At 36.6% G+C, this 26,385-nt stretch overlaps 3 protein-coding genes across 4 annotated transcripts; 1 reads left to right on the top strand and 2 right to left on the bottom strand.

Annotated features, from left to right (window-relative positions):
* Window positions 1-2,120: 2,120 nt before the first annotated feature.
* LOC102618135 (uncharacterized) lies at window positions 2,121-7,089 on the bottom strand. The gene is made up of 2 exons (XM_052436681.1): window positions 3,377-7,089; window positions 2,121-3,289 (listed from the first exon to the last, which is right to left on the bottom strand). The coding sequence occupies exons 1-2, from the start codon at window positions 4,221-4,223 to the stop codon at window positions 2,172-2,174; spliced, it is 1,965 nt and encodes a 654-aa protein (XP_052292641.1). The 5' UTR covers window positions 4,224-7,089; the 3' UTR covers window positions 2,121-2,171.
* Window positions 7,090-7,258: 169 nt separating this feature from the next.
* LOC102629347 (cyclin-dependent kinase D-3) lies at window positions 7,259-17,033 on the top strand. Its single transcript, XM_006490653.4, has 7 exons — window positions 7,259-7,592; window positions 8,245-8,543; window positions 8,631-8,739; window positions 9,837-9,962; window positions 10,986-11,221; window positions 11,292-11,606; window positions 16,378-17,033. The coding sequence occupies exons 1-7, from the start codon at window positions 7,488-7,490 to the stop codon at window positions 16,433-16,435; spliced, it is 1,248 nt and encodes a 415-aa protein (XP_006490716.1). The 5' UTR covers window positions 7,259-7,487; the 3' UTR covers window positions 16,436-17,033.
* Window positions 17,034-17,703: 670 nt separating this feature from the next.
* Window positions 17,704-21,282, bottom strand: LOC102628882 (protein DETOXIFICATION 16-like). Of its 2 annotated transcripts, XM_025092440.2 has the most exons (9): window positions 21,264-21,282; window positions 20,344-20,634; window positions 19,409-19,953; window positions 19,234-19,320; window positions 19,086-19,142; window positions 18,747-18,985; window positions 18,484-18,602; window positions 18,088-18,174; window positions 17,704-17,981 (listed from the first exon to the last, which is right to left on the bottom strand). In XM_025092440.2, the coding sequence occupies exons 2-9, from the start codon at window positions 20,620-20,622 to the stop codon at window positions 17,922-17,924; spliced, it is 1,473 nt and encodes a 490-aa protein (XP_024948208.1). In that variant the 5' UTR covers window positions 20,623-20,634; window positions 21,264-21,282; the 3' UTR covers window positions 17,704-17,921. The 2 variants fall into 2 exon arrangements, with proteins under 2 accessions (XP_024948208.1, XP_006490715.1); XM_006490652.4 differs by lacking the exon at window positions 21,264-21,282 and having other exon boundaries at window positions 20,344-20,703.
* Window positions 21,283-26,385: the final 5,103 nt, after the last annotated feature.

Raw genomic sequence — 26,385 nt, forward strand, 5'->3', positions numbered from 1 at the left:
CTTGAAACCGAAAAAAAAAAAAAAAAAAAAAAAAAAAAAAAAAACCTAAGGCATGCAAAGGCTCGCCAAGTCTCAGAGCCTGTCTTATGGCGAGACAGAAGCCAAGCATGCCAGGATCTGCTCGGCCACGAGAAGGCAGCAGAATCCAAATCGTTTGAAGAAAATCCTAAGGCATGCAAAGGCTCGCCAAGTCTCAGAGCCTGTCTTATGGCGAGACAGAAGCCAAGCATGCCAGGATCTGCTCGGCCACGAGAAGGCAGCAGAATCCAAATCGTTTGAAGAAAATCCTAAGGCATGCAAAGGCTCGCCAAGTCTCAGAGCCTGTCTTATGGCGAGACAGAAGCCAAGCATGCCAGGATCTGCTCGGCCACGAGAAGGCAGCAGAATCCAAATCGTTTGAAGAAAATCCTAAGGCATGCAAAGGCTCGCCAAGTCTCAGAGCCTGTCTTATGGCGAGACAGAAGCCAAGCATGCCAGGATCTGCTCGGCCACGAGAAGGCAGCAGAATCCAAATCGTTTGAAGAAAATCCTAAGGCATGCAAAGGCTCGCCAAGTCTCAGAGCCTGTCTTATGGCGAGACAGAAGCCAAGCATGCCAGGATCTGCTCGGCCACGAGAAGGCAGCAGAATCCAAATCGTTTGAAGAAAATCCTAAGGCATGCAAAGGCTCGCCAAGTCTCAGAGCCTGTCTTATGGCGAGACAGAAGCCAAGCATGCCAGGATCTGCTCGGCCACGAGAAGGCAGCAGAATCCAAATCGTTTGAAGAAAATCCTAAGGCATGCAAAGGCTCGCCAAGTCTCAGAGCCTGTCTTATGGCGAGACAGAAGCCAAGCATGCCAGGATCTGCTCGGCCACGAGAAGGCAGCAGAATCCAAATCGTTTGAAGAAAATCCTAAGGCATGCAAAGGCTCGCCAAGTCTCAGAGCCTGTCTTATGGCGAGACAGAAGCCAAGCATGCCAGGATCTGCTCGGCCACGAGAAGGCAGCAGAATCCCAATCGTTTGAAGAAAATCCTAAGGCATGCAAAGGCTCGCCAAGTCTCAGAGCCTGTCTTATGGCGAGACAGAAGCCAAGCATGCCAGGATCTGCTCGGCCACGAGAAGGCAGCAGAATCCAAATCGTTTGAAGAAAATCCTAAGGCATGCAAAGGCTCGCCAAGTCTCAGAGCCTGTCTTATGGCGAGACAGAAGCCAAGCATGCCAGGATCTGCTCGGCCACGAGAAGGCAGCAGAATCCAAATCGTTTGAAGAAAATCCTAAGGCATGCAAAGGCTCGCCAAGTCTCAGAGCCTGTCTTATGGCGAGACAGAAGCCAAGCATGCCAGGATCTGCTCGGCCACGAGAAGGCAGCAGAATCCAAATCGTTTGAAGAAAATCCTAAGGCATGCAAAGGCTCGCCAAGTCTCAGAGCCTGTCTTATGGCGAGACAGAAGCCAAGCATGCCAGGATCTGCTCGGCCACGAGAAGGCAGCAGAATCCCAATCGTTTGAAGAAAATCCTAAGGCATGCAAAGGCTCGCCAAGTCTCAGAGCCTGTCTTATGGCGAGACAGAAGCCAAGCATGCCAGGATCTGCTCGGCCACGAGAAGGCAGCAGAATCCAAATCGTTTGAAGAAAATCCTAAGGCATGCAAAGGCTCGCCAAGTCTCAGAGCCTGTCTTATGGCGAGACAGAAGCCAAGCATGCCAGGATCTGCTCGGCCACGAGAAGGCAGCAGAATCCAAATCGTTTGAAGAAAATCCTAAGGCATGCAAAGGCTCGCCAAGTCTCAGAGCCTGTCTTATGGCGAGACAGAAGCCAAGCATGCCAGGATCTGCTCGGCCACGAGAAGGCAGCAGAATCCAAATCGTTTGAAGAAAATCCTAAGGCATGCGAAGGCTCGACAAAGTCTCAAAGCCTGTCTTAGGGCCAGACAAAAGCCCAGCATGCAAGGATCTGCTCGCTCGCGAGAAGGCGAGCAGGCTCCAAAGCATTTGGAAAGTTTTCTACGGCACGCAAAGGCCTCACCAAGTCTCAAAGCCTGTCTTACGGCGAGACAGAAGCGATCAGCGTTTCAGACGAAAATTAATTCATGAGTACGACACGAGATAGTAATCAACAACATTTTTATTAATGGCTAACAGAGGGGATAAATTTCATAAACGTTGTTCATTACAATACAAGAAGAAATATATCAAAAAGATGGTGGGTCAGTGAGCCGAGCAGCATCGGTTGGCTGGACCTCCTCGGGTGCGGGAGGGGTATCACCAGTTGCGTCCGGGGGGGTGCTCGCCTCGCCAATATCAGCAGGGACTGCACGAGGAGGAGAGTTACCCTCCTCAATCACGATCGGCTCTAACCCCTCGGCATCTTCCTTGGCCGCCTCCTCGTCCATATGTTGAGCAACACCAGCTGCAAGGTCATCCATCTTCAGATCAGGGTGTTGCTTCCCGAGGACGGCCATGATACAACGATACGAATGCCGAAGTCCCTGGTCGTACTGGTTGTCGGCCTCCCTCTCCAAGTTCTCTACATGAGCTCGGTGGGAATCGCGGAGAGATTCGAGCTGAGCCTCATACATAGCCCTCTGCCCTTGGAGGTCCTCCTTAACCTTGGTCAGCTCCTCCTCGAGTGTAATGGCTTTTGCTTGAGCAAGGGACTCTTGCTCTATCAGCTTGAGGTTCTCAACGTTTAGCTCCCCCGCCTTTTTCTCGGCAACGTCAGCTCTGGTCGTCGCCGATTGAATGTCCTCCTTCATCTTCCTGTCGTAACGGCCAACCTTGGCCTTATAGTAGGTGGCCATGCAGCTGAGATGGAAAGCACTGTACTGCATGGCTCCCACCAGCTCGCCCAGGGTACAACCGTCAAAGCCCTCCAGGTCCTTCTTGCTCACGAGTTTAGACAACTCATTGAGATAGGGAACCAAGTGTTCTGGTCGGCTGTCGGGTAAGCGGGACCGAGGCACAACAGGTGGAGAAGAGGAAGCAGGATCAGTGGCCGCTCTACTGGATTCCCCGACTCTAGCAGAGGCAAGAGGGAGAGCCTGCAAGGGAGGAACCTGCTGCACGATGTTCTTTCGCTTCGCAGCGGGAGCATCTTTGTCCTGGTCCCTATCGGTTGTTGGAGGCCGAGAGCGTTTCCTGGTCAGAGCTCCAATCACTGCGTCCTCCATCTTATGGCCAGGAAGTATCAACCGAGACTCGAGGAAGTTGTATGTAGATAGCAGTTCTCGGCTCGAGCAGGAATTGGCCAATACAGCCTCGACCCGTTTAAGCAGACCAGGTCGGAGCGGGAAGTGAACACCCCAGGAAACTACAGCACAAACAGACACTTGGTTAGAGACAAACCAATACAGCAGGAACAATTATGGATACAAGACATCTAAAGCGAGCAGGCAACCTGGGACCGTGAAACGGGGTGGGACGCGACAATCCTTCCCGTCTATTTGTGCAACTTGACCCCAGGGACCCCCAGCAAAAAAGAATTTCCTCTTCCAAGTCCCACCACCACCAGTTGGAAGATCAGTTATGGGTTTCCTGCTCTTGGTACCAGATTGGAAGTAGTACCAGCCGGCATCTTTAGGGCTGCTCTTCAGCTGGTACAGATGCTTCACCTCATCAACCGTGGGCTCGCTTTGGCAACATCTGTCCCACAATATGAACAGACCAGAGAGCACTCTCCACCCGTTGGGGTTCAGCTGACCAGGAGCCAGATTTAGCCCGTTAAGTATCCGGGCAAAGTAAGGCTGCAAAGGACACCTCAGCCCATACTTAAAGCTCTCCAGATACAGGGTAACGTATCCCCTGGGAGGCCGGCTAGGTGTATCCTTTTTTCCTGGGATCCTAAGAGGTATCTCACCAGGAATACTATACCTAAGTCGGAGGTCATTGAGCTCGTCAAACGTGGTCGTACACGACATGTAGTCAATGGCATAATCACGCGACAAGGCTCTACCCCCTACTGTACCCCGTTCTTCTGGTCGTGATGCTCCTGATGGGGACGCCTCACTAGAATCATCCCCTTGACCCTCACTCAAAGTGTTCTCCGATCCAGAAGACCCTTCTTCATCGCTACTGTCGCTCGAGGAGGTTGTTTGGGGAGACATCCTCCTAGCGCTAGTACCAACACTAGACCTAATGGGCTCTAAGGGGATCCCGGGATCAAAAGCAAAATCAGCGGGCAGACTAGGCAAAAAACCTAGTTCGTCGTCACCGACCTCAACGACCTTCTCCTTACCCTTCGACATATCCTAAGTTCTAACCAAAACACCACCGCCAACTACAACCTCAAGCAAAGCAGAGAGAAAGGAGATTACCTACAACTAACCGATACCGAAAAAAAAAAAAAAAAAATAGAAAAAATACCTGAAGCAGGGACTCGGTCAGAGAGAGACAGGGATGACAGCTTTGGCGCCGAGGTTCATTCGCCGGAGAGACAAGAATGGAGAAAATGACGAGTTCGTGTTTGAAGATTTTGGGTTTCCTTACTGAGAAGCAAACTCTTGGGCTGCCAGCATTTAATGACGCATATTCCGAGAATCCCGTAACCGTCGGTTTGAAATTCAAATGGAGGGGGGGATTTCTGCCACGTCACCTCGTCCGCAATTAAATGCGACATGACTCCTGGCAGCCTTTTCCAAACCCACGCGAGCGAGTACTATCGAGTTTCTACTGCTGGTCCACTACATTACCCAACACCAGAAACTGGGGGACCGGTGTTTGGGAGGGATACTGTTTGGGACAAATGCGTCGAAGGGACCAGGAATGACGAGCAGACATCTGATGGCGGAGTTCTGCGCACCGGTGTTTTCCGTTAAAGCCTGGCGCGTGGAAGAACAGGAGCAGAAACATCCTGCTCGTCCACGATGTTGTCGTCCGCGAGGCCAATTCCTATAAAAGGCATGAGGCCATTCCGGCTAGAGACCGAGAGGCGAGGAGACCCGGTCGACGGCAGTTGGCAAGACGCGCTCTCCAGCACGAGAACCTAGGCACAACAGCCACGCTTTCCCCAGAACCGCGACGTAACACGCAAGATCTCACGGAGCCATGACAGCCACACTTTCCCCAGAACCGTGGCGTAACACGCAAGGTCTCACAGAGCCGTGGCAGCCACGCTTTCCCCTGAACCGTGGCGTAACACGCTAGATCCCATGTTTTGCCCATAACGCAGCAGTTGGAGTCCCATACCGTCTCGAAAAGAGCGGAAGACTGAGATTCAGAGGAAGCCTATAAAAAGGTAGCCAACGAAGGTAAAAGGGTTAGCATTTTTAAGATAAAAGAGAAAACCACAAAAAAAAAGCCATAAGACCCGTGGCAAGCGTTCCCCGAACCTTCATATCTGACTTGAGCGTCGGAGGGTTTGCGCCGGGAGAACAACCGGCGTACTCTGACTTGTCTGTGTGTGCAGGGACATCCGGAGAAGAAGCATTACTAGGAGACCTCCTGGTCGTGGTAGAGTTGATCGAGCAGGGATCCTGGTCGTAGAACGAGGAGAACCGGAATCTCGCATCAACAACTAACTTTACTAATAACAAATCTACAACTAACCAATGATAGATTGACAACTACACAACCTAAAGCAAACTTATGTCATGCTGGCTTACGTACATTAATTATTGATAACTAACCATTGAGCATTTGAAACCCTTTTATACCATGGCAAAAATGTTTTCTAGCACTAAATACCCAACAACTAACCTATTTTTACCAATTATATGTGAATATCATTGAATGCTTGGTTAATTCATCATGTGAAGTGATAAAAAATATGGCAAAAAGTATGTTACAAAAATTTGAAAAATGTTGGGATGACATGCATGGTGTGATGGCTATAGTTATTGTATTGGATCCTAGGCACAAAATTATATACACAATCACACATCAACTCATATTAATAGAATTCATACTCATTGTTCTGACTTACATACAATATAAAGAAAAAGAGTTTGTTAGGATTGAATTTGGCTGAAGGTTATTCATAGACAAGTTAATTTGAAGTTAGATACTTGGAAATGGAGGATAAGACTACTCTAGGCTTTGTTATTTTAATTACATGGTGGAAGATGAATAAAAGTAGGTATCCTATATTGTCTGATATTGCTAAAGATATTGGTTGTTTTGGTTTTTATAGTCACTTCTGAGTATGCTTTTAGTGCAAGTGGCCAATTTTCAAATCCACACCATAGTAGACTCCATCCGAATATATTAGAGGCCTTAATGTGTATAGAACATTGGATATGGGTTCAATTGGGAGGTGTCAAACTCATTTCACTTCTCTATATATATATATAATTTTTTTTAAATTTTGATAGTATTTGTTTTCTTTCCATTTCATCAGTGTTTCTCTCTCTCTCTCTTTTTGTTTTTTTTTTTCAAAAAAGGTAGAATTCCTAAAGATAAGGTTATGAATGAAGAATAAACAAATGAAAAAGTGATTGATAATGAAGAGCTGTAGCCATGTTCTGAATAATATTTATTGTTTTTGTTTTTGGTATGTGGTTGATGCTCAATTATTAATTATTATGGTCATGAATAATACAAATTATTTAATTGTTTAATTTTTTTTGTTTTAATTCGTAGATTTGTGATGATGGTCAGGTTGGAGATTGAAAATCATGAACATGACTTATTAAAATATGGAACCTTTTGTATTTAGTTTGAAATTAATTTGTAATTTCATATTATAAATTTTTTCATGAGTACATAAGTTTGATATTTGTTATTTGGGATGTTTATAATTTCTAATTTGATGCTAAAATTGGTTTAATAATTTTATATTGTTATCATCTTTTTTTTGTTCTTAATAAAAAATTAAATATTTATGGATATCCCTTATGCATAAAATTCATGTTCATAACCCATATCTAAAACTGAATATGTTTTGATTATGACTAATTATAAATTTCTGCAACTCTTATTATCTTACATAATAATATAAGGTACATAACTGTCTCACAACCGTTTGATGAAAATCTAATGACTGTAAAAAAAAAAAAAAAATTCTACTATCTTATATTTCTACAACCATTAAATTTTTATCAAAAGTTTGTGAAATAATTATGTACTTTAAATTATTATATAAGGTAACAACTGCCTTTATACCAATATGGATAATATCCATATCTAACTTATGATAGAAAATAAAATAATCCAACGGCGCATTACCAATCAATTAATCCAACGGCCCCTATAGATTTTGCTGCAGGGGGCAGCTATGCACGCCATAGGCGCGCCCATTAAAATAAACAAGAGTTAGCTGTACTCTCTCTCTCTCATAGACACAGCAACTGGGGTTTCAGTCTCAGTTTCATTTTCCACAAATCCCTTCGCCTTTTCCTGAAGCTCATAACGTCTTCATTTCTCTTCTGTTTTGTTCTTTTTTTCTCCCTCGCATATTTTCTCGAGAAAATGAGACACCTAGAAAATCCTCAATCCCGACATTGTACATAGCCGTGCATACATATCGCCTAAAAGATAAAATATACAATTACCAGAAATATAAAAATCCGACGATGGCAGAAGTCGATTTGTCGAAGAAAGTCGCTGATAGATACCTGAAACGTGAGGTTCTTGGTGAAGGTACATACGGTGTCGTTTACAAAGCCATTGATACTAAGGTAAAACCCTAGCTCTTTTTCGCAATTGATTTATTTTTTAATTTTTTGATAAGAAATTTTTAGTTAATATTAATTGATTTCCATTTAATCTGTGAACAGAAACAGGATGATAATTCTTAAATTATTTTTGTTTATGAGATATTATTTTATTTTGTTGTTGAGAATGTTATTTTTTTTAACCAATTTATAGAATATACAATGTACTGCCTAGGAATAGTGAAGTGACTGGTATTTAGGCTTTTTGAATTAATTAATATCCATCTAAGTATTTTAATTGTCACTTTAATTCTTTTAATCTTTTGTGAATGTTTCAATATGTTAAACTTGTTTTTATTCTTACTATTTCGAATATTAAATGTTGATTGGTAACTGGGAGATTTTGCTGTAGTTTGGGTCGAAACTTAAATTGGAAATCTAGAATTGCATTTTTTTTTCCTGTTGTTTTCATTTGAATTTTAAGGTACTGAACCACATTAATGTGTTAGGTCTGGCTCTGGCAAAAGAATTGGTTAATGCTTGTCTAACTTGAACTAACAATATCTATAATTTTATTTTTTCATTTTACTTTTAGTTTTACTATTTTTTTATTATTTTTATGAAGGTGTGTGAATGGTTAATTGGTTATTGAAAACTGGGTGTTTGATTTGTTCAGACAGGACAGACTGTTGCTATAAAAAAAATTCGGCTTGGGAAGCAAAAGGAGGGGGTGAATTTTACAGCACTAAGAGAAATAAAGCTGCTGAAAGAACTTAAAAGTCCACATATAATTGAGTTGATTGATGCATTCCCTCACAAGGGGAACTTGCATCTTGTTTTTGAGTTTATGGAGACTGACCTCGAAACGGTTATTCGCAATACCAATATATTTCTCTCACCAGCTGACATAAAATCATATATGCAGATGACCTTGAAAGGACTTGCTTTTTGTCACAAGAAATGGGTTTTGCATAGGTCCTTTTCTTTTCTCTTTTTTGTTTCATCGTTGAAAACATGAATGCCTGCTAGAATTTATCTCAAATATGCCCTTGTACGTTACAGGGATATGAAACCAAATAACCTGTTGATAGGATCCCATGGACAGCTTAAACTTGCTGATTTTGGTTTAGCACGTATATTTGGGAGTCCGGATCGTAGGTTTACGCACCAGGTACGCTTCTAGCAGTTAAAGCTTTTAGGTGTTTAATCCATTAGGCTGCCATTAGGAAATTTTTGGACCAACAACCATTCATGCTGTATGATCATTTTTTATACTTTTCACTGGCATTTGAACTTGGAGAAATGTAAAGCAAGTTTTTCATAGTTTCTCCTTGCAAGTAAAGCTGGCGGTGGGTTTAATGAAGTATGCATGCTTATCTTATTCACAGAGTATGTGTCAGCAAGTGTCCTATGACTTGATGTCTTCTAATTATATTCTTTATTCATTTATTTCCAGGAGTTAACATGCTTATTGTAATATAGTTTACTCAGTGCTTGTTGATATTGCTGTTGTTCCTAATTCTGTATGCTTTTTGTTGCTCATTATCTAGTGTGGATGTCCGTACTTTTGAAACAAATCTGGATAAGAGTTTCTCAAATACAAAAAAATTTCAACTTTGTAGACAAAGATAGTGCATTGAGTTTGTGATCTTTTATCTTCTAACAACCCTTTTCACAAAGAGTTGCCCATCCATAGTATTTCTAGTATGGATGTTAGTACTAGATAATTCTTTTGTGTGTGTTTACGCATGCAGTCCTTTGCGGGTGCAGATGTTGACAGTCTTAAAATGCAGCCACCAACTCTATGTACAAAGGGATTTTTATTTATTTATTTATTTTGTTTTTGAAAGAGTTTCTTGAAGACAATAGATCTTCAATTTGATGCTTTGATTTTGCATAAAAATTTTTTCATTTAGGGGTACCCACACCTGAGATCTTCCACACATGAAAGTTTTCTAATGCAAATGTCTGCATTTTCTTAAAATCCAGACCATGAACTCTCTATACATCGAGTTGCTAAAACACTAAATTTTTTGTTTTTAATAATATCTATACCTGTTTATGTATGTGTGTGCTTAGTGATAGTTGATCACTTTGGACATTTGATTTCGGAAATTGATGATAATTTCGTTCTCTCTCTTTCTCCCTTTTTTTTTTCAGGTTCTATTTTTCCATCTTAAATGCCTTCAATCTTGCAAGTTTTTTGGTGATTTGAGTTATAATTATGAAAGTTTTGCTCACTTGATTGCATATAACCCTTATTTATAGGTCTTTGCTCGATGGTACAGAGCTCCTGAGCTATTATTTGGTGCCAAGCAGTATGGTGCTGGTGTGGATGTTTGGGCTGCAGGATGTATATTTGCTGAGCTTCTCAATCGTCGGCCATTTCTGCAGGTAAAGATGTTTTTTTATATTGTATGGTCAATAAATTTGCTGACCAACAAATATGACGTTTTAATAATGAGAAAATTGCTCCCTGGTTCTTTGAATCCTCTCAATTTTACTGGTGGTGTTAGGTTTCAACTTGTGGTGTTTTCTGTGGCTTTCAGTCATATATTTTATAATGCTACAGTGTGATTTCACTCTTACCTTTGTGCTATCTCTGAGCGTTGTTATGATTCATGGCTGAGATTTAACCCTGCTGCATCTTAGCATTTGCTGTTAGAATTTATTTGTTTATTTGTTTATTTTGTAATTGAATTCTTTATTCAGTCACCTGTAACCCTGTCTTTTATTGCTATTTTATCTGCACACTGCTCTATTCTCTTCTTTGTTTCCTTCAAATGTTGATTTTTGAAACAAATATTGCTATTTGAAGTCCAAAATGAATTAAATGGTAAAGTGCAGTGCCAAATAATTTCAAACATTGGAATTAATAAACTAGAATTGGATTTGAACTTCATTCCATTTTTGTTACTGTATTCTAAATGCAATATGTCCAAAAGGTAATATAATGGTTGACATGAAGTCTAGTGTATTGTTGCTTGATGTGTTGTTTCTTGATCTTATAAACATTTGTGAATCTGAGAATGACTATCTGGTGACTGTTTGCCACTCCTAGACATCCAAATATGAGACATTCTATCTGGCAGCCCTTATTTGCTTCTGATGAATCCCAAATGCTCTAGTGCTAATGATGGAAAGTAGAGCATATTCTAGTGTACTTATTAAGTCCTATACGCCATAATGTATCTAAATATGAAGCCATATTTTAGACTAATAATGGCTTACCACTTCTAGACTTCTGAATATGACATCACTTTGTCAGGCCAACCTGCAAATTTTTTACACATTGCCGTCAGTCTGTGTATGTTTTTATTTTTATTTTTTATTCTTTTTTCTTGGCTATCTCTGCAAGAATGTCTCTCCATGGTTTCGTTTTATCTGATCGTTGGTGCAACATTGAATATTCAATAGGGTTCAAGTGACATTGATCAATTAGGAAAGATCTTCGCAGCATTTGGGACTGCCACACCATCGCAATGGCCTGATTTAGCATACCTTCCTGATTATGTGGAATACCAATATGTTGCTGCACCCCCTTTGCGTTCATTGTTTCCGTCAGCTAGTGATGATGCTCTAGATCTGTTATCAAAGATGTTTACATATGACCCAAAAGCTAGAATTACTGCACAGCAGGCATTAGAGCACAGGTTTGCTAAATCATTCAATGGGGTTTTTGTTTTTGTTGATTTCTGCTCTTATCTCTATTCTTCGAACTAGGTACTTCTCTTCTGCACCACTGCCTACGGAGCCAAACAAGCTTCCTAGACCAGCAACTAAGCGGGCATCTAAGGCTTCAGATTTTAAACCTCAGGAGGGTCCTACTGTGCTTTCACCTCCAAGAAAGACAAGGAGAGTGATGCCAGACCGTGAAGGGTTTGAAGGGAATGCTAATCGAACTGATAAGATTGAGGAGCATGCTGGTGAAACAAAGAATGCAGATGGTGAGATTGCTGGAAGGAATGAGCAAGTGCCAACGTCAGTAGATTTTTCAATCTTTGCTGCAAGACCTCCAAGTAGACCTACAATTAACAGGTAAAGCTATGGCTATTCCTTACTCTATTTGTTTACCTGAAAAATGCGTGAAATGATAAATATGTGAAGAGATAGCAATTTGATGTGGATGAGCTTTAGACCTTGTATTATGTAACATGATGGGTTAAGAAATCATCAATTTTTAATTTGATTTATATCCGATCTCAAAATTGTGCGGCTGTCTTAACATTGTTGTATGTCTCAAATTGCCTGTCCATTTTGGGCATCAAAGCCTTTTGTTGTAAAACTCTCAACGTTGGCATTAAGTTATGGTAAAAATTGATCAACTAAAAATTCAACTTTTTAGCATCTTCTTTAGGTATTAGGGAAGGAGGGTGGTTTTAGATGTTATACACTCTTTATTTTAATTTTTATTCTAGTTTTTTATGAAGTTTGGAAATGGGAGCCAAAACCCTTTTAAATTAATGAAATATAAGTGACAAATCTTGCAAAATATGCGATTCAAAAATGAAGTTTCAAAATTTGAGTGAGCTTTTACTGTCTAGATGAAACAAAGAGCAAGTGAAAATTTTGATGAAAGTTAGTGGCTTATGGCGCCCCCCCCCCCCCCCCCCCCCCCCAATTTTTGTAATGTCTCACTTGACTTAGAAACTTTATTTTATACATTAAAAATATAATGTAGTTATGGTGGGTGATATATGTGTGTGTGTGTGTGTAAAAGGCAGGTTCAAGGGACAATTTTATACACTACTTGAGACACAAGTTTCTAACCATTAGATTAGAGCTCATCCAAGGGCTAAGATTGAGGTTGATACATAAGATATTAATTTTTAAAAACTAATAAATTAATATGGGTCCTACGTAATTAATTATTTTTCTCATTCCTATCTCTATTAATTAACTTGTTCCCTCTTCTCTCTCTTCATGCTTGCAACGAGTTTATACAAACACCATTTTCACTCGATTTTATCTTAGTGTTTATGATATATAAATTTATGATTTACATTGAAATAAATACGGCAAAAAATCTTTAAAATATATTCGGTAATAAAGTATAAGAGAAGTTTTTTTTTTTTTTTTTCCCTCAGTGTTGACTCCTTCGAATTTGCTCAAATTTGTACAAGAAAAACAATGGAATAATCAACTTAATCACAAATCTCACTATATAGGTTCACCGATTGTATATAGAAGCTTAAAAGACACATTGATTGAATATGAATTAAAAAAACCAAAAAATACCAAGAACTAATTTTGGTGAATCTTTTTATTATTATTTCTGCCTCCTATCAAATGTTTTTCTTGATTCATGAAGACTTACTTGATCATCTTCAATTCCTTACTTCCTGATCTACTTTCAAGAAAGAGAAAATACAGTCATGGGGAGAGAGACAAAAGAGGGAATACGTTATTTAGGAGAAATAAAAATGAGAGAAATAATTAAATACCACAATGGTCCCACTTTAATTTGTTAGTTTTTAGAATTAATAATTTCCATATCAACTTTAATCTTGGTCCTTGGATGAGCACTAATCTAATGGTTAGAGAATTGTGTCTAAAATTGTCCCTTGAACCTGTCCCTATCTTGTTTGGGATCATGAACTTTAATTAAATTCTAGGATCTGGACCAAGGCCATTGGATTGAAATCCAACAACTTTTGTTTCCTTTTTTTTTTTAAAGTTATCTGTTGCACATATTGGGGCCCACTATGTTGCAGCCGATTGTGGCCTTAGGATTCAAATCCAAAAGGCCACAGTCCGGACCTTGGACTCTATTAACTACCAGGATCCCACATCTGTATATAGGGAAATAATCCTGTCCGGGATCCAGACCATGGCCTTTGCATTTGAATACAAAGGCCATACCCACCATGTGCAGCAGATAATTATAAAATAAATAAATAAAGGCCATTGGATTTCCATCCAGCAGCCCTGATCCAGATCCTGGACTTTAGTTTAGAGTTTGGGATCCTGGACTAGATAATTTCCCCATATACATAGCAATTATCAGGTGTAGATGTCCACAATTTACAATGCGGATTTAAACTTGGCTAAGAGCAAATACACTGCTGTATTGCTTAAGTCTGCATTTTGTTACATGTGTACATCCACATCTGATAGGCCCAAGTTCTATCAGATCTTTGACTTTATTATCTGCCCTGTTTGAATTGGAAGTGATGTTGGCTAGTTGTATATAAGCAGCTTTATTGTTGGCTAGCTGAAACATCAGCAGCTTTATTGTTCTCCAATTTTTCTGTGGTTGGGCTGTAATAGAAATTGTAAGATGTGGGTTTTTTTTTTTTTTTTAAAGTAGCTGAGATCTATAGCATCTTGACGTCCTATTCTATTGCTTTAATATAAATTTTCTTAATGGGATGAAAACAGTGCTATAGGACTAGAGCCCTTAGGGTAAACTTGTCATTATCCAATTTTTCTGTGGTTGAGCCTTCAAGAACTTGTACATCACTGTCCTGATCCATGGTATAGTTTCATGTTTCCTTTTTCACTTCTTATACCTTGAAGGTGAGGAGATCAGGAAGAGTTAATGTTTGAAGTCACTCTTGTTACTAGTCTGAATTTTAGACAACCAAATATTATTTTTAACTATCATAATCAAAATTTTCCAAGTCCCTATATTGTTTATCCGATTTTTCATCTAAGTCAAACAAAAAGAAAAAAAAATGAAGTGGTGTTTTTCAAAATATTTGATTAATGAAAATGGCGTTTTTTACTTGGGTCACATTTACTGATTTATTTATTCTTTTTCATGTTTTGGAGAATGAGAACTTTGAATGAAATATGATCCGATAGAAATATTGTGAAGAATCGTTCTTTAGTTAATTTATGTAATTTTTAGCATGTTTGGTACTTCAAATTAATTGATTAACCTTAACTTTTCAAGAAGAAACATTGAATATAATGGCGTTTTCTTTTTTATTTTAATTTTGGAAAGCATCCTAATTTTGATATTGTAAAATGTTACAAATAAAAGAATTAGAAAACAAGGGTATGGTGCATCGTCGTAAATATCCTCACGAGGATATAATCCATATTTTTGAAATAAATTGAACACATGTAAGGAAAAAAAATTATATTGTAAGAAGATCACCACATGATTAATAACTATGCTTAATTTCTGAATATTTGTGGGGAGAGGAAGAGTCATTCTTGAAAAACAATGACAACATCTGCAAGGTTTCCAAACTTTGATTTAGAAGTGAAAAAGCATTCTACCAAGTTTTGGAAACCGAACACGTTTGTATTCGATGCAGAAAAATTGAAAACAGATCTTTGAAATGGAGCAGGACAGCCTGTGAACCTTTCTCTTTTGATTATTTTAATAATGTTATTATAAATTTCTTTGTTGATTATCTTGTTTTAACATGAGAAATTAACATGTTGTTAATTCACATTTATCAAATTAAGTGTGATTTTAAATTAAGTTTTCTTGTTGAAATTAAAGAGATAATTGCTAGTCAAACACTTTGTTACTCTTTATTTTCAAACTGCTGATTCCAATTTCATGTACTGTTTAGTTGAGATTTTATTGCCAGTAAATGAAGTTATTGTATCGTTCTTTAATTTAGTGTTCTTTAATTTATTCCTAATGAATGCGTCTTTAGGTTAAGAATACAGTTTGGATCCTTAAGTTTCATTGATGTCTCAATTTAGTTAGTCATGCATTAATTGGTTCATTTTCATATTTCAACTTATATGAGTTGTTTGATTTGGTTCACCTTTCTCATCTCTTTCAAGCTCATCCTTTCTCATCCTTACCATGTCAGCTAAAACCTTGCCGTGTTAGCAAATAATTGACCTTGTTAAGTTTTTGTTTTCTTGAAAAGAAAAAAGAAGAAAGCAAGCACTGTTTTGTGTGTTTGATTGTTAAGTGACATGGTTCAAAAGAGTAATACTACACTTACATAATTGAGATACATGGTTCATATCCCAAGTGATTTGTTATCTAATGTGTCATTTATTGTTAGGTGTTGTAAGATTAACATATTAATGAACATCATAGTTCATCAACACCTAACATATGACAACTAAAGGTAGGTTACGCGTTATTTGGGTTAAACCGGTGTATACCAATTGCAAGTGTATTATTATTGGGGTCAAAATTGAATCAATCATATAACTTCGAAGGAAAGTTCTAGTTTAACCTTAATTCTATCTAGACAAGCTATCTGATTTAAACTCATGATTCTTTATTTACTCATCTTGTCCAAATCTCTAGCGAGCTTCAAAAGAAATTTTTTAGCAATATCAGATGGGGAAATTTGGAGAAGGTTAAAGCTGTCAAATCTTATAATCCAATTATCGTAGAAAGCTCAGTTTTTAAGCATACCATTAAAATTAAGTTCATTTCTAAAAGATGTGGAGTTTCAAAGCCGTGCTGGAAGTGGCTAATACATTACTACATCTTTACTAAATTTATGCTGAAGATTGAACAAAGCATCTATGTTTCTTGCTTCATACATGATCAAAGATTGCGTAAATTTAGCATCGCCTTCTTCACATTCATGAAATTCCATTTGGCCATATGCTTTTACATGAAATTAAAGGTGTAAGAATATGCTGTATTATGAGTAGCTTTTCTTTTTTTTTTTTGGGGGGGGGGGGGGGGGGGGTCCTTTTTTCAATTAATAACTCACTCACCCATTGAAGTTTGAATCCAGGGCCTGAACCCTGAGAAGGCCGCTTCTTACCATTGTAGCTAGACCTTGGCTTCACCGTGTTATGAGTAGCTTACTTTCTACATGAATGGTAGATAGATACTGTCAGTTGACTCATTTTTTTATGTTATCTGCAGTGCCGACAGATCTCATCTGAAAAGGAAGCTAGATCTTGAATTCCAACACCCTGAGTAAGGATAGCGTGTCAATGTTATGTGTACCCAGCTTTGGGAGTTTAATCGAGAGATTTACTAGTGCACGGCTCTCATTAAGGAGGTTTTCAATGATTCTGAAGTTTATTATAATTATTTGGCAATCTCCAACTCATATCCCATATGTGTATGTAAGGTGTTTGTTGGCTATTATCTGGCATGAGATTATTAGGAGGAAGCCATTATGAACGAAGTTGAAGGTCATTATTCTTTTTGGCAATATAGAAAATTAGAAATTGGTTCACAGAAAAAAAAAAAAAAAAAGGGGGGGGGGGGGGGGGGAAGGAAAAAAGAAGAGAGTGAATATTCTAAGACTGTACGGACAGTTCATTCGCCAATGGATGGCCAAATTTTGATGCATTTTGTTTTATTTTTTTTATTTTTTCCTAAATGAGATTTGACAATTGAGGATGGTTGAACTACTGCTTGTGAGTACTCCTTTTCCAATGTGAAAGGAAATATTATTAATCACTGATTTTACATTGCCTATTACAATGTTGAGACACACTTTAAGTTGTACACATCTTTGTAACTCAGTTTCATTACTTGTTAATGAAGTTTTACGAGGATTTTGAAATGTATATGCTTTTTCAGGCCATGTTCTTCCTTTCTGGTTGACATTAAGTGTGGTTGCTAAACTTGTTTTATGCTAGTGAACTGTATTAACAACACTGGAAAGTTCTTAAATGATATAAAGTAAAATCACCTCTACAGTTTTTTTTTTTTCTTGAATTTTTTTATTCTACATCCCATCTCATCTCAACAGATTAAACTAATCCTACAGGTTTGATGGGAGGAAGATTCAAACTCACAATTATCTTGTTTTTGCTGCAAAAGGCGAAACCAATTGTTTGAAAACTTGCGAACGTATATGCATGCATATACATACAAATATATATATATATATATATAGCTAATGCTAAGTTACATGCATGTACCTTACACCCCTCTCACATGAATAGTGAATGATGTGGGTTCACTCACTATTCATGTGAGAGGGTTGTAAGGTACATGCATGTAACTTAGAGGGATCCATATATATATATGGATGCTGTTAGATTGACTTTTATTGACATATTGACTTTTATTGACATTTTGACTGTCTGACGATGCTTAAGTTGTAGGGTACGAGTATCGTAATTGGACCCTTATGTTTGATATACTAGATAAAATATCTTGTAGTTAAAACCATTCATAAATATATATTTTTTTTTACTACGAGCATGTGGAAAGACATAATTAACTCAACAATGGTTCAAAATCAGTGTCTCAAAGTCTTCATATATGAACCACCTTAAGAGGTTGATTATGACAAAAAGAGCCCATTTCATTCTATTGCAGAAATTAATCCGTCGGCTTCAAAATAGATGCATGAAGAGAGCATCCACAGCCTGTTCAAGAATTTGTGTTTATTGGGTTTCCACGCAAGTCATTCAATTCTTCATCTTTTATAGTCACAAGAATCAACTTCAGGACACTATTTCCACAGGGGGTGCTGAGTTGTAGACTCTATCCGTTGCTTTCTTTGCCTGGACGAGAAATAAGATAGGAAAAAATAAATAAATTAAAGACACAGGTTAAACACAAAATAACAAGAAGAAAAAAAAATGTAAATAAATAAAAAGAATGTGATACCTCCTTCTCCCAATTAGTGCGTGCGGTAATAATGCCAAGAGATGTCGCTTGCACAATGAGGCCACAAATAATACCTAGCCACAGCCCCTGCATAGAAATACATTTACACTTAATCAATAGATTAATTGAACAACCAATATTAACATTGTGTTTATAGGTTTACTTGCAATACATCATATTTTAGTGAAGATGGTTCAATTGGTTCTGAGATGAGTACTGAATTGCGCTCTAGTGGTGAATTGGTTTTGAGGTGAGTACTGAATTAGGCGCTTGGATTTAATTTTTAATTTTTATGTTTTTCCTTTTCTCTCGCGGCGCCGAACAACTATTGATTCAATTCTTTCTGTTAAGAACATCCTAAAAATTAAATAATAGAAAAGAATGAGAATCCTTTACCCGTCCGCCAAAGTGAAGAAGGAAGGCCAACAAAATAGCAGATGGAATTCCCACCAAGTAATAGGATCCAAGGTTAACAAATGCACCAATCATCTGCCATCCGCATCCTCTAGCAATGCCTGATCATAGCCAGACATTCAAATTAGTTAAGATTGTTAGACGTTTACTTGCCATACATTGTATTTTAGTGAAGATGTTTCAATGAGAAACTTAATTCGATTTGCATCATAGAAATTGAGGGAGGCAAAAAAAAAAAAAAAAACCTGAAAGAACACATTGAAGTCCATCCAAGAAATTGGAAGCTGCAAGAATTGGCAACATGGATGCTACATATTTAACCACTTCAATTTCATTGCTATAAGCATAACCCCAGACGTTGCGTATCAAAATCAGCACTGATCCCACCAAAATGCCCTCTGTAACAGCCATGACAAGTACAACGCAAACTGCTAATCTTGCAGCTTCTTGATGTCCGGCTCCTAATTCATTTGAGACCCGAGTGCTGCAATTACAAACATTAAACACATTTAGTTAGTGAAATATATTTATTTGCTAATTTTTTTCAGAAATTTTCGATATCCGGTATAGTTAACTCAACTCACCTCGCTGCTCCACTAAGTCCAAAGGGGATCATCCAAACTGTTGAAGCTGTATTGAGGCTGCACGGATTAAATTTGGGTGAGAAATACTTCGTGAACAAGAAAGAAAATGTGAAAAAATTCCAAGATTTTAAACTGTAATTGTAGTAACCTTATTGAAAGCACTGATGTCTCTAATGCCGGATTGGGAAGAAGGCCTGAGAGGAGAACCATCATTTCAAATGACCACATCTCCAAGCTGTTCAAAATCATTACATAACTCATGCATTAAGAATATAATTTTTAGAATAATATATATGTGTGTGTGTGTGCGCGCGCGCGCTTACCAGACCATAACAGCTGAAGGAATTGCAAGTCGAACAAAATTGAAAACATTGTTTAAGGCTTCCTTTGAAAACCCTGTCCAAGTTTTTGCACACGAAGAAGAAAATTTGACGTAGATAGCCAATAACAAAACATTGATCCAGTAGGAAATTGAGTTTGCCAATGCAGCTCCTCTGCTTCCAAGACCCGACTTGAATACCAGTATCCAACACACAAGAATGTGCAGCAAAGCTGTGATTCCCGAGCTTAGCACCATTGGGAATACAATGTTCTGCGTTTGTAGGAATCGAACAAGGCACTGAAGAATGGCGTATGCAAAAATACTGGGGATCATATAACGCGCATATAATCCTGCTTCTTTGGATATTTCAGAATCTTGGTGTGCAGCAACTAAAAGGGATTCTGTGTTTGCCCAGATCAAAGCAAGGGGTACGCTAATAAGTAAAAGAACAAACATGCCTCTTTGCATGTGAATTCCGAGCATATGATACTGCTTTGCTCCATATGACTGGCCACATAGTGTTTCCAATGCGCTTGACAATCCCACCTATCAATAGAAAAAGTAGAGAACAAGTTGAAGATTTGTTAAACAACAAATTCCAACTTACCAAATAAGACATGAATATCATTAATAAAATTCTGCTCTGCTTTGCATAAACAAGGCATTCGCCCTGATAAATTTTGATTGTGCAATTTCTTAACACGAAACCGTTTTATTTTTGCCAAATGCCTTAACTGTTTTCTCTTTACCGCTTATTATTTCAACGGCGCGACTAATTGTATCTTTTTACAGTTGATAGTGATTATTATAGTCTATCTATGTATAGGGATTATTAATAGTCACTTCCTATATGTCTTTATCTTAATTACATACATGCTAGTGCTAGTAGTACATATTAAAAAATAATATGTAACAAAAGAAATTAACCAAACTCACCAGGAAGCTGAAACCAGTAACAGTAGCAAAGGAAGTAGCCATTGAAGCACCAGAGAGAGGTAACTCCCCAAGGTGACCCACGAACATCACAGATATCATCTGCAAACAAAACTGCAACAAACTGACAGAGATTAAAGGCCCTGATAGCCATAGCTGCCTCTTCACTTCCTCAATTATCTTCTTCTTTTCACTGCAAGTTTGGTGATTATTGTTTATTTCTTCTGATGATATTTGGATCAAAGGAGAATTCAAAGTAGACTTTTGCTCTTCTCTTTCCATGTTCTTCAGTTCCTAGAGAAAGAGAGAGAGAGAGAGAGAGAGAGATAGCGAATTGAGAAGAGTTGCACATATGTATACACACACACATTAATGTTAGAATTTTTATATTTTTTTTATATGAAAAATATTAACATGAGGCTTAATACAAAATAGAGTTAAGGTAACCTAATCTGCCAGGCTTGCACATTTTTTATATTTTTTTTCTGAGTAAATGAATTAATACGACAAAAGTTTTGTCTATGAACCTGGCTTTGGTAGTAAAAGTAATCGAACATAAGCTAGTTCTTGTCTTTTGTTCAGTGACTTTTACAACTCACGTGAACAGAAACTGAAGAAAGCACAATTATGAGGCCAATTGTGTGGTGGCAGTATTTTTTATTCAAAGGGGCAATAATAAAGAATTTAAAAACTTGAGGAGGTTAGAATCTAAATTCAATAAATTATAGAGGCCAAAATGTAAAAGTCTCCAAAGAAAATGAAGCTAAAGTTTAACTGGGACACGTTTGGCGCCCTATCATTAAAAGTTTTAGAGCCCCTTCTAGTATTAGAGTATTGCAATAACATGTTCGATAATGATCACGTATAGTATTATAATGTGGTCAAATATTTAGTTTATGCGGTCAAACCCACATAATCTAAACCTGTATGGGAGTCCGGTTTATGCGGGTTTGTATCTGAACTTGTTTTGCACAGCCATCATTTGCGAATCAATTTCCATGACTTCTTATTTACCGAACCAACTCTTACAAATCCCTCAAATCCTCCACCGACAAAGCCTCTAAAAAACTAGAGACCATGAAAATCGAAAACCCTGCTAGAATCTCCACCAAAAAGCCCAAGACCAAAAAGATTGACCGCGTCTAGACCAGTCTCAAAGAATCCAACGGCGATTTGTCCTTCTTCAAGGTCAAATTCAACGACGTTGTAGCCTTTGTTCTGTTCATCGTGTTCGACCTCTCGAAGGGAAAGTTGTTCAAATTACCGTTCATATCGTTTGGGATTATCACCGAGATGAGCCATCATGGTTTGCAGGCGATGATGCGACGAATTGTTTGATGGCCTTGTAAGGTTGGTTAGTGGCCTTGTAAGGTTGCAATCTACGATGGCTCTGTATCTACATAACGATATAGAGACTGCATTTTAGATTTCAGAACAGTAAAGCTCTCCTTTTTTAAAAAAAAAAAAAATTTCTAACAGTTGGTTGGCTAAGATTCAAGACATATGGGAATGAGGTCTAAAATTTTAGAATTTTCTAATTTTAAATTATAATTTTTTAATTTATACTAAAAAACTTAATGTAAAAGCTTTAAAATTTAAAATTTCTAGATTAGTATTTTTTCTAACCATTAACAAATATTATTTTCTAAATATATAATTTAAAATAATAACAAAAAAATTTAATACAATTCCGTAATATATTATAATAAAAATTAATGTTATACAATGTAGTATCAAACGTTGTACAATATTATTATAATATAATGCTAATGTAATACAACATAATACAATACATATACATTAAAATAATATTACAGTGTGCCAAACACATTCTTGGAACCTTATCTTCTCAATGTGAACTGATGTTATGACCGTGATATTTTACGGGAATCATATCTAATATTCTAACACTATTTAAATAATCAAATTTTATTGACTTTCTAATTATCTAACAGTATTTAGACCATGAAATATAGTACTATTGAAATACCCTAATTAGACCTCATCTAGTTTATGTACAAGCATCCCAACTTAGGGTCAGTTTGGGAATGCTGAAGATTTTAAAATAATTGATGTCAGCTGTGCTGTAAAAATAATCAATTGTGAAGAAAATTAATTACGCATTTGGTAAATTTTGTTTTCAGAAGTACTGTGAATTTTAAAAGCAGTTATGAACGTTTGGTAAATTTTACCGTTAAACTGCTAAAAGAAAGAAAATAATAAAAAAGTGGATAATATAAGATAAAATTTACTTATACATATAAAAACATGTACACACAATATTTTTAATTGTGTATTATAATAATTTTATTTTTTATCTTAAAAAATTGATAATTAAATATATAATATAGTGAAACAAATTTAATAATAATTCGACCAACAAATTGATATTAATAAATTGATATTGATGAATCATAATAAAAATTTATTAAAATATTAGTTTTGTTTCCAATTTGAATAAAGATAATTTTGGATTTAGGTAATAATTTTAAAGACATTTATAAAATTGTATTAAAAGATAAAATTGATTCTCAAAGTTAGAATCTAAAAACTACTTTTACTTACTTTTTAAAATCAGTTGTAGGAGGGGTTGATTTTGACAAAAGTAATTTTTTTTTTTAATTTTTTTTACCAAACACTAAAATTAATTTTTAAAATTTCAAAATTAGTTTTAAGCCTTCCAAAAATAATCTCAAATGGCCCCTTAGCACGAAGGCTTTTATTTTTTTTGCAAATCTTTTTCATAATTTTGAGTAATTTGGTCAATGATATATTTCTATTCAAAGAACCCTTAATGTAAGCTTTTGCGCCTGTGGATATCCGAATTTCTTAAGCGGATAGGGACTAGGTGATAAGAGATTTTAATTTCATCCTTATATTCTATATATATATATATATATCATGAAAATATAATTTGTTAATTAGGGAAAGTAAGGTTTAGAGAATATAATATTGATTTAGTTACCATATTATTACCCATATGTGTCAATCTTACAGTCGGGACTCGGGAGTCCATGCAGAAACGACTTGCGTGGTTGACTTTTGATCCTTCCTAATAATTTTTTCTGAAGAAAAAGTGTAGCTGAGCTGTATGCAAAAGATAATAATATTATTTGTATTTGTATTATTAGATAGAAACTAAGAGCAGACAAGTTGGAAACGGCTTTGCCCATCACTTTTTAAGTTTTAAAACATCCCCATCGACGAAAGGGGGGCTTGAGGATCAAGCTAATGAGATGCTTTACACACCACGAATTCTTTCTTTTTTCTTTTTTTTTTTTGGAAAAAAGTATTATAAGAATGAAAATAAAAATAAAACACAAATTATCTAATAATTCAACGTTTATTTTGTTGGTTGGTTCCTGAAGGTGTTTTTAAGTGACTGTTGTACTGTCATCTTTAATGTTTGGATGAAGAGGGTACACCGTACACTTATGTTAGAGATTGTTTAATATTAAGTGGATGTCAATTCGGACTGGCCGAGCTTAATGATTTAAGCATCGGCCCAGAAAAAGCCTCGCCCTTGCTTTCTTGGGCCGGGGCTCTTTCTAAATTTGGATTTTTTTATTTTCATTTTTGGAAAAAAAAAAACTTCAATAATTTTCAATAATTAAAAAAAATAGTTTCTTAATACTTTAGTGGGCTTTTCGATTGGCCCTTAGCATTTTTGGTTATAAATGGGCGCATTTACAATTAGAAATGAATTTATTTATAAAATAAAAATTAAAGATTAATAGATAGTTTCTGGGCTGAGATTGGACTTTCTTATGTGAGCTCAGGTTGAGTCATTATATTCGACCCCTTTAACTTCCACTTTTCAATTTATCTTATTATTTTCTAAAATTATCTTTATTAAATCAAAAAATTATTATTTTAATTTATTCTCTCTCTCTCTCTCTCACTCACTCTCTCTCTCTCTATACACCACCTATTTTCTACACCATCAATCCATTGGCTGCTCTAACATATGATGAGTTTCAATATTGGGCTTGTTTAAATTTTATAAGCAAATAGTGGGTTTTATTATTGTTGATGATATTGATTTTTATTTTGTGTGAGAATTTAATATTGTATTTAATTTTAATTTGGTATTGATTAGCAATTAATAAATTGATTCAAATTTTGAATAAATTTAGAAGATGAGAAATTAATCTATTGAGAATTTGAGAGAGAGAAGTAAAAGATATTTATTTTTATTTCTCAATAAAGTAATTCTGAAATAAATAATATTAATTGAAAAGTGAGGATTGATGAGATAAATTGAAAGTCAAATATCGAGTAGCGCTACACATCCAATTTTTAATTTAAAAAAAGATCTCAAATGATATGGCATTCATTAACTAGTTAATGAGATAATATAATTAATTCACTTATATATTGTAAAAATTACGACCACTTAATGAATGACATATTATTTGAAATAAAATTTATAATAAAAAAATTAGGATGGCTATCGTGATTAGTTAATTATCACTGTCCGCTTGGGAAACTCGGCCTGATCCAGCCAAAAAATTAAAGCCCAAGCCTGCGTGCCAACAATGGTGGACCTAGAGGTGGCTAGATTGGGTTGTGGCTCTAATTCAGAAAAAAATCATTAATACCCCTTATTGTTTCTAATTGTTCATATGATATTAGAGTTTTAATTATATTGTCAAGTACGTCCCAAATTAAATCTATCTCTCTCTCTCTTTTTAATTGGAGTTAGAGACTTATTTAAAAAAATGATAAAACTATATATGTATCGAATAAATTGGAATTATTAGGAAGTAAAATGCTAGCTTTAACTTATTATAAGAAAGTTATAATTGTTGAAAAAATAGCATATCATGTTATTTTAAGGGCACATTTTGAGTAGGTCCCACTTAGAGAAAGTGAGAATCCTTGTGAGGTTCAGATTCTATTCCGTTAATACTTCAAAAATATAATTTTATTTTCTCAAAATGGTGCTTGGGTGAATGAGAAATTGTCTCTCAAAGTTCACCCTTGAAGTTAGAAATTCGAAAGGAAATGAGACTTATCCCATATGGGAAAAAGAAGCCTAGGGATTAGTGTTTATATATAAACACTTAACCATGCATGAATAAGAATTATAAGGATAGAGGCTCTCTCCACATGCGCGTGCGCAGGGGGGTGCGAATCCAAGACCGATTTGGTTGAACTCGTGTGTGCTCGCGCGTCCTGCATACACAAATGTCAGCCCAAACTTGCATGGCACGTTTTTAATTTTCTTTTGAATTTTTTGTGTGACAATTTCACACCTCTTTGAATTCAAACGAGTTGTAACAGTTTTATAATTATTTCTTGCTATTATGCAATTCAATTTTTGAATTGAATTTGGAAATTCAATACAAAGCAGCTGTTACATCCTCACATGACTATAAAAAGGCACCTCCTCTTCTGTTTTTTGGACACTCGAAAAACCAGCACAAAACTCACTTGTTTTTCCTTCCTCCTTCTTTGTCGTTTGTTTTCTCTAATCGAGTTCGTGTTGTGCAAATTTTATTGAACTCGCAAGTGCACGAATCTATTGTAGTATAGATCAATGGTGACGAGTATCGATTCCACGAGGAGGTAGATTTTAATTATATGTAGAATTAATTTTGTATGAAGGTGGTTGGATTTGTGGTGAAAGTGACTTAGATTATCCTAAAATTGGAATTGAAATGGCGAGAATAAATTGAAGAGAAATCTATTGAAATAACGTACTTGGGTATCTGGATCCGTATCAACATGCACCATGGGCTAAATATTCCTTATTAATGCCAATTAAATCATGAGGGGGGAATCCACACCTTATGAACCACACTCTAATCAATATGGTGCTAAGAGATTATCGTGCCAAATAATAATAACCTTGTACTAGGAAGCCGGTGAAACCAGGGCGGTATCTAGACAAGCTTATTATTATTTGTCGACGAGAAGTCAAAACATCCATAAAAACTAGAGGGAAGGAGAAAATAAATTTACCAAATAAAGCTCATGACACATGTTGAGACTTCACCTTCAACCCAAGCTTGAAAGAAAATTAGCTACTCATAATTGAAC

The sequence above is a fragment of the Citrus sinensis genome, chromosome 1 (assembly GCF_022201045.2).
Source record: "Citrus sinensis cultivar Valencia sweet orange chromosome 1, DVS_A1.0, whole genome shotgun sequence".
NCBI lineage: Eukaryota > Viridiplantae > Streptophyta > Magnoliopsida > Sapindales > Rutaceae > Citrus > Citrus sinensis.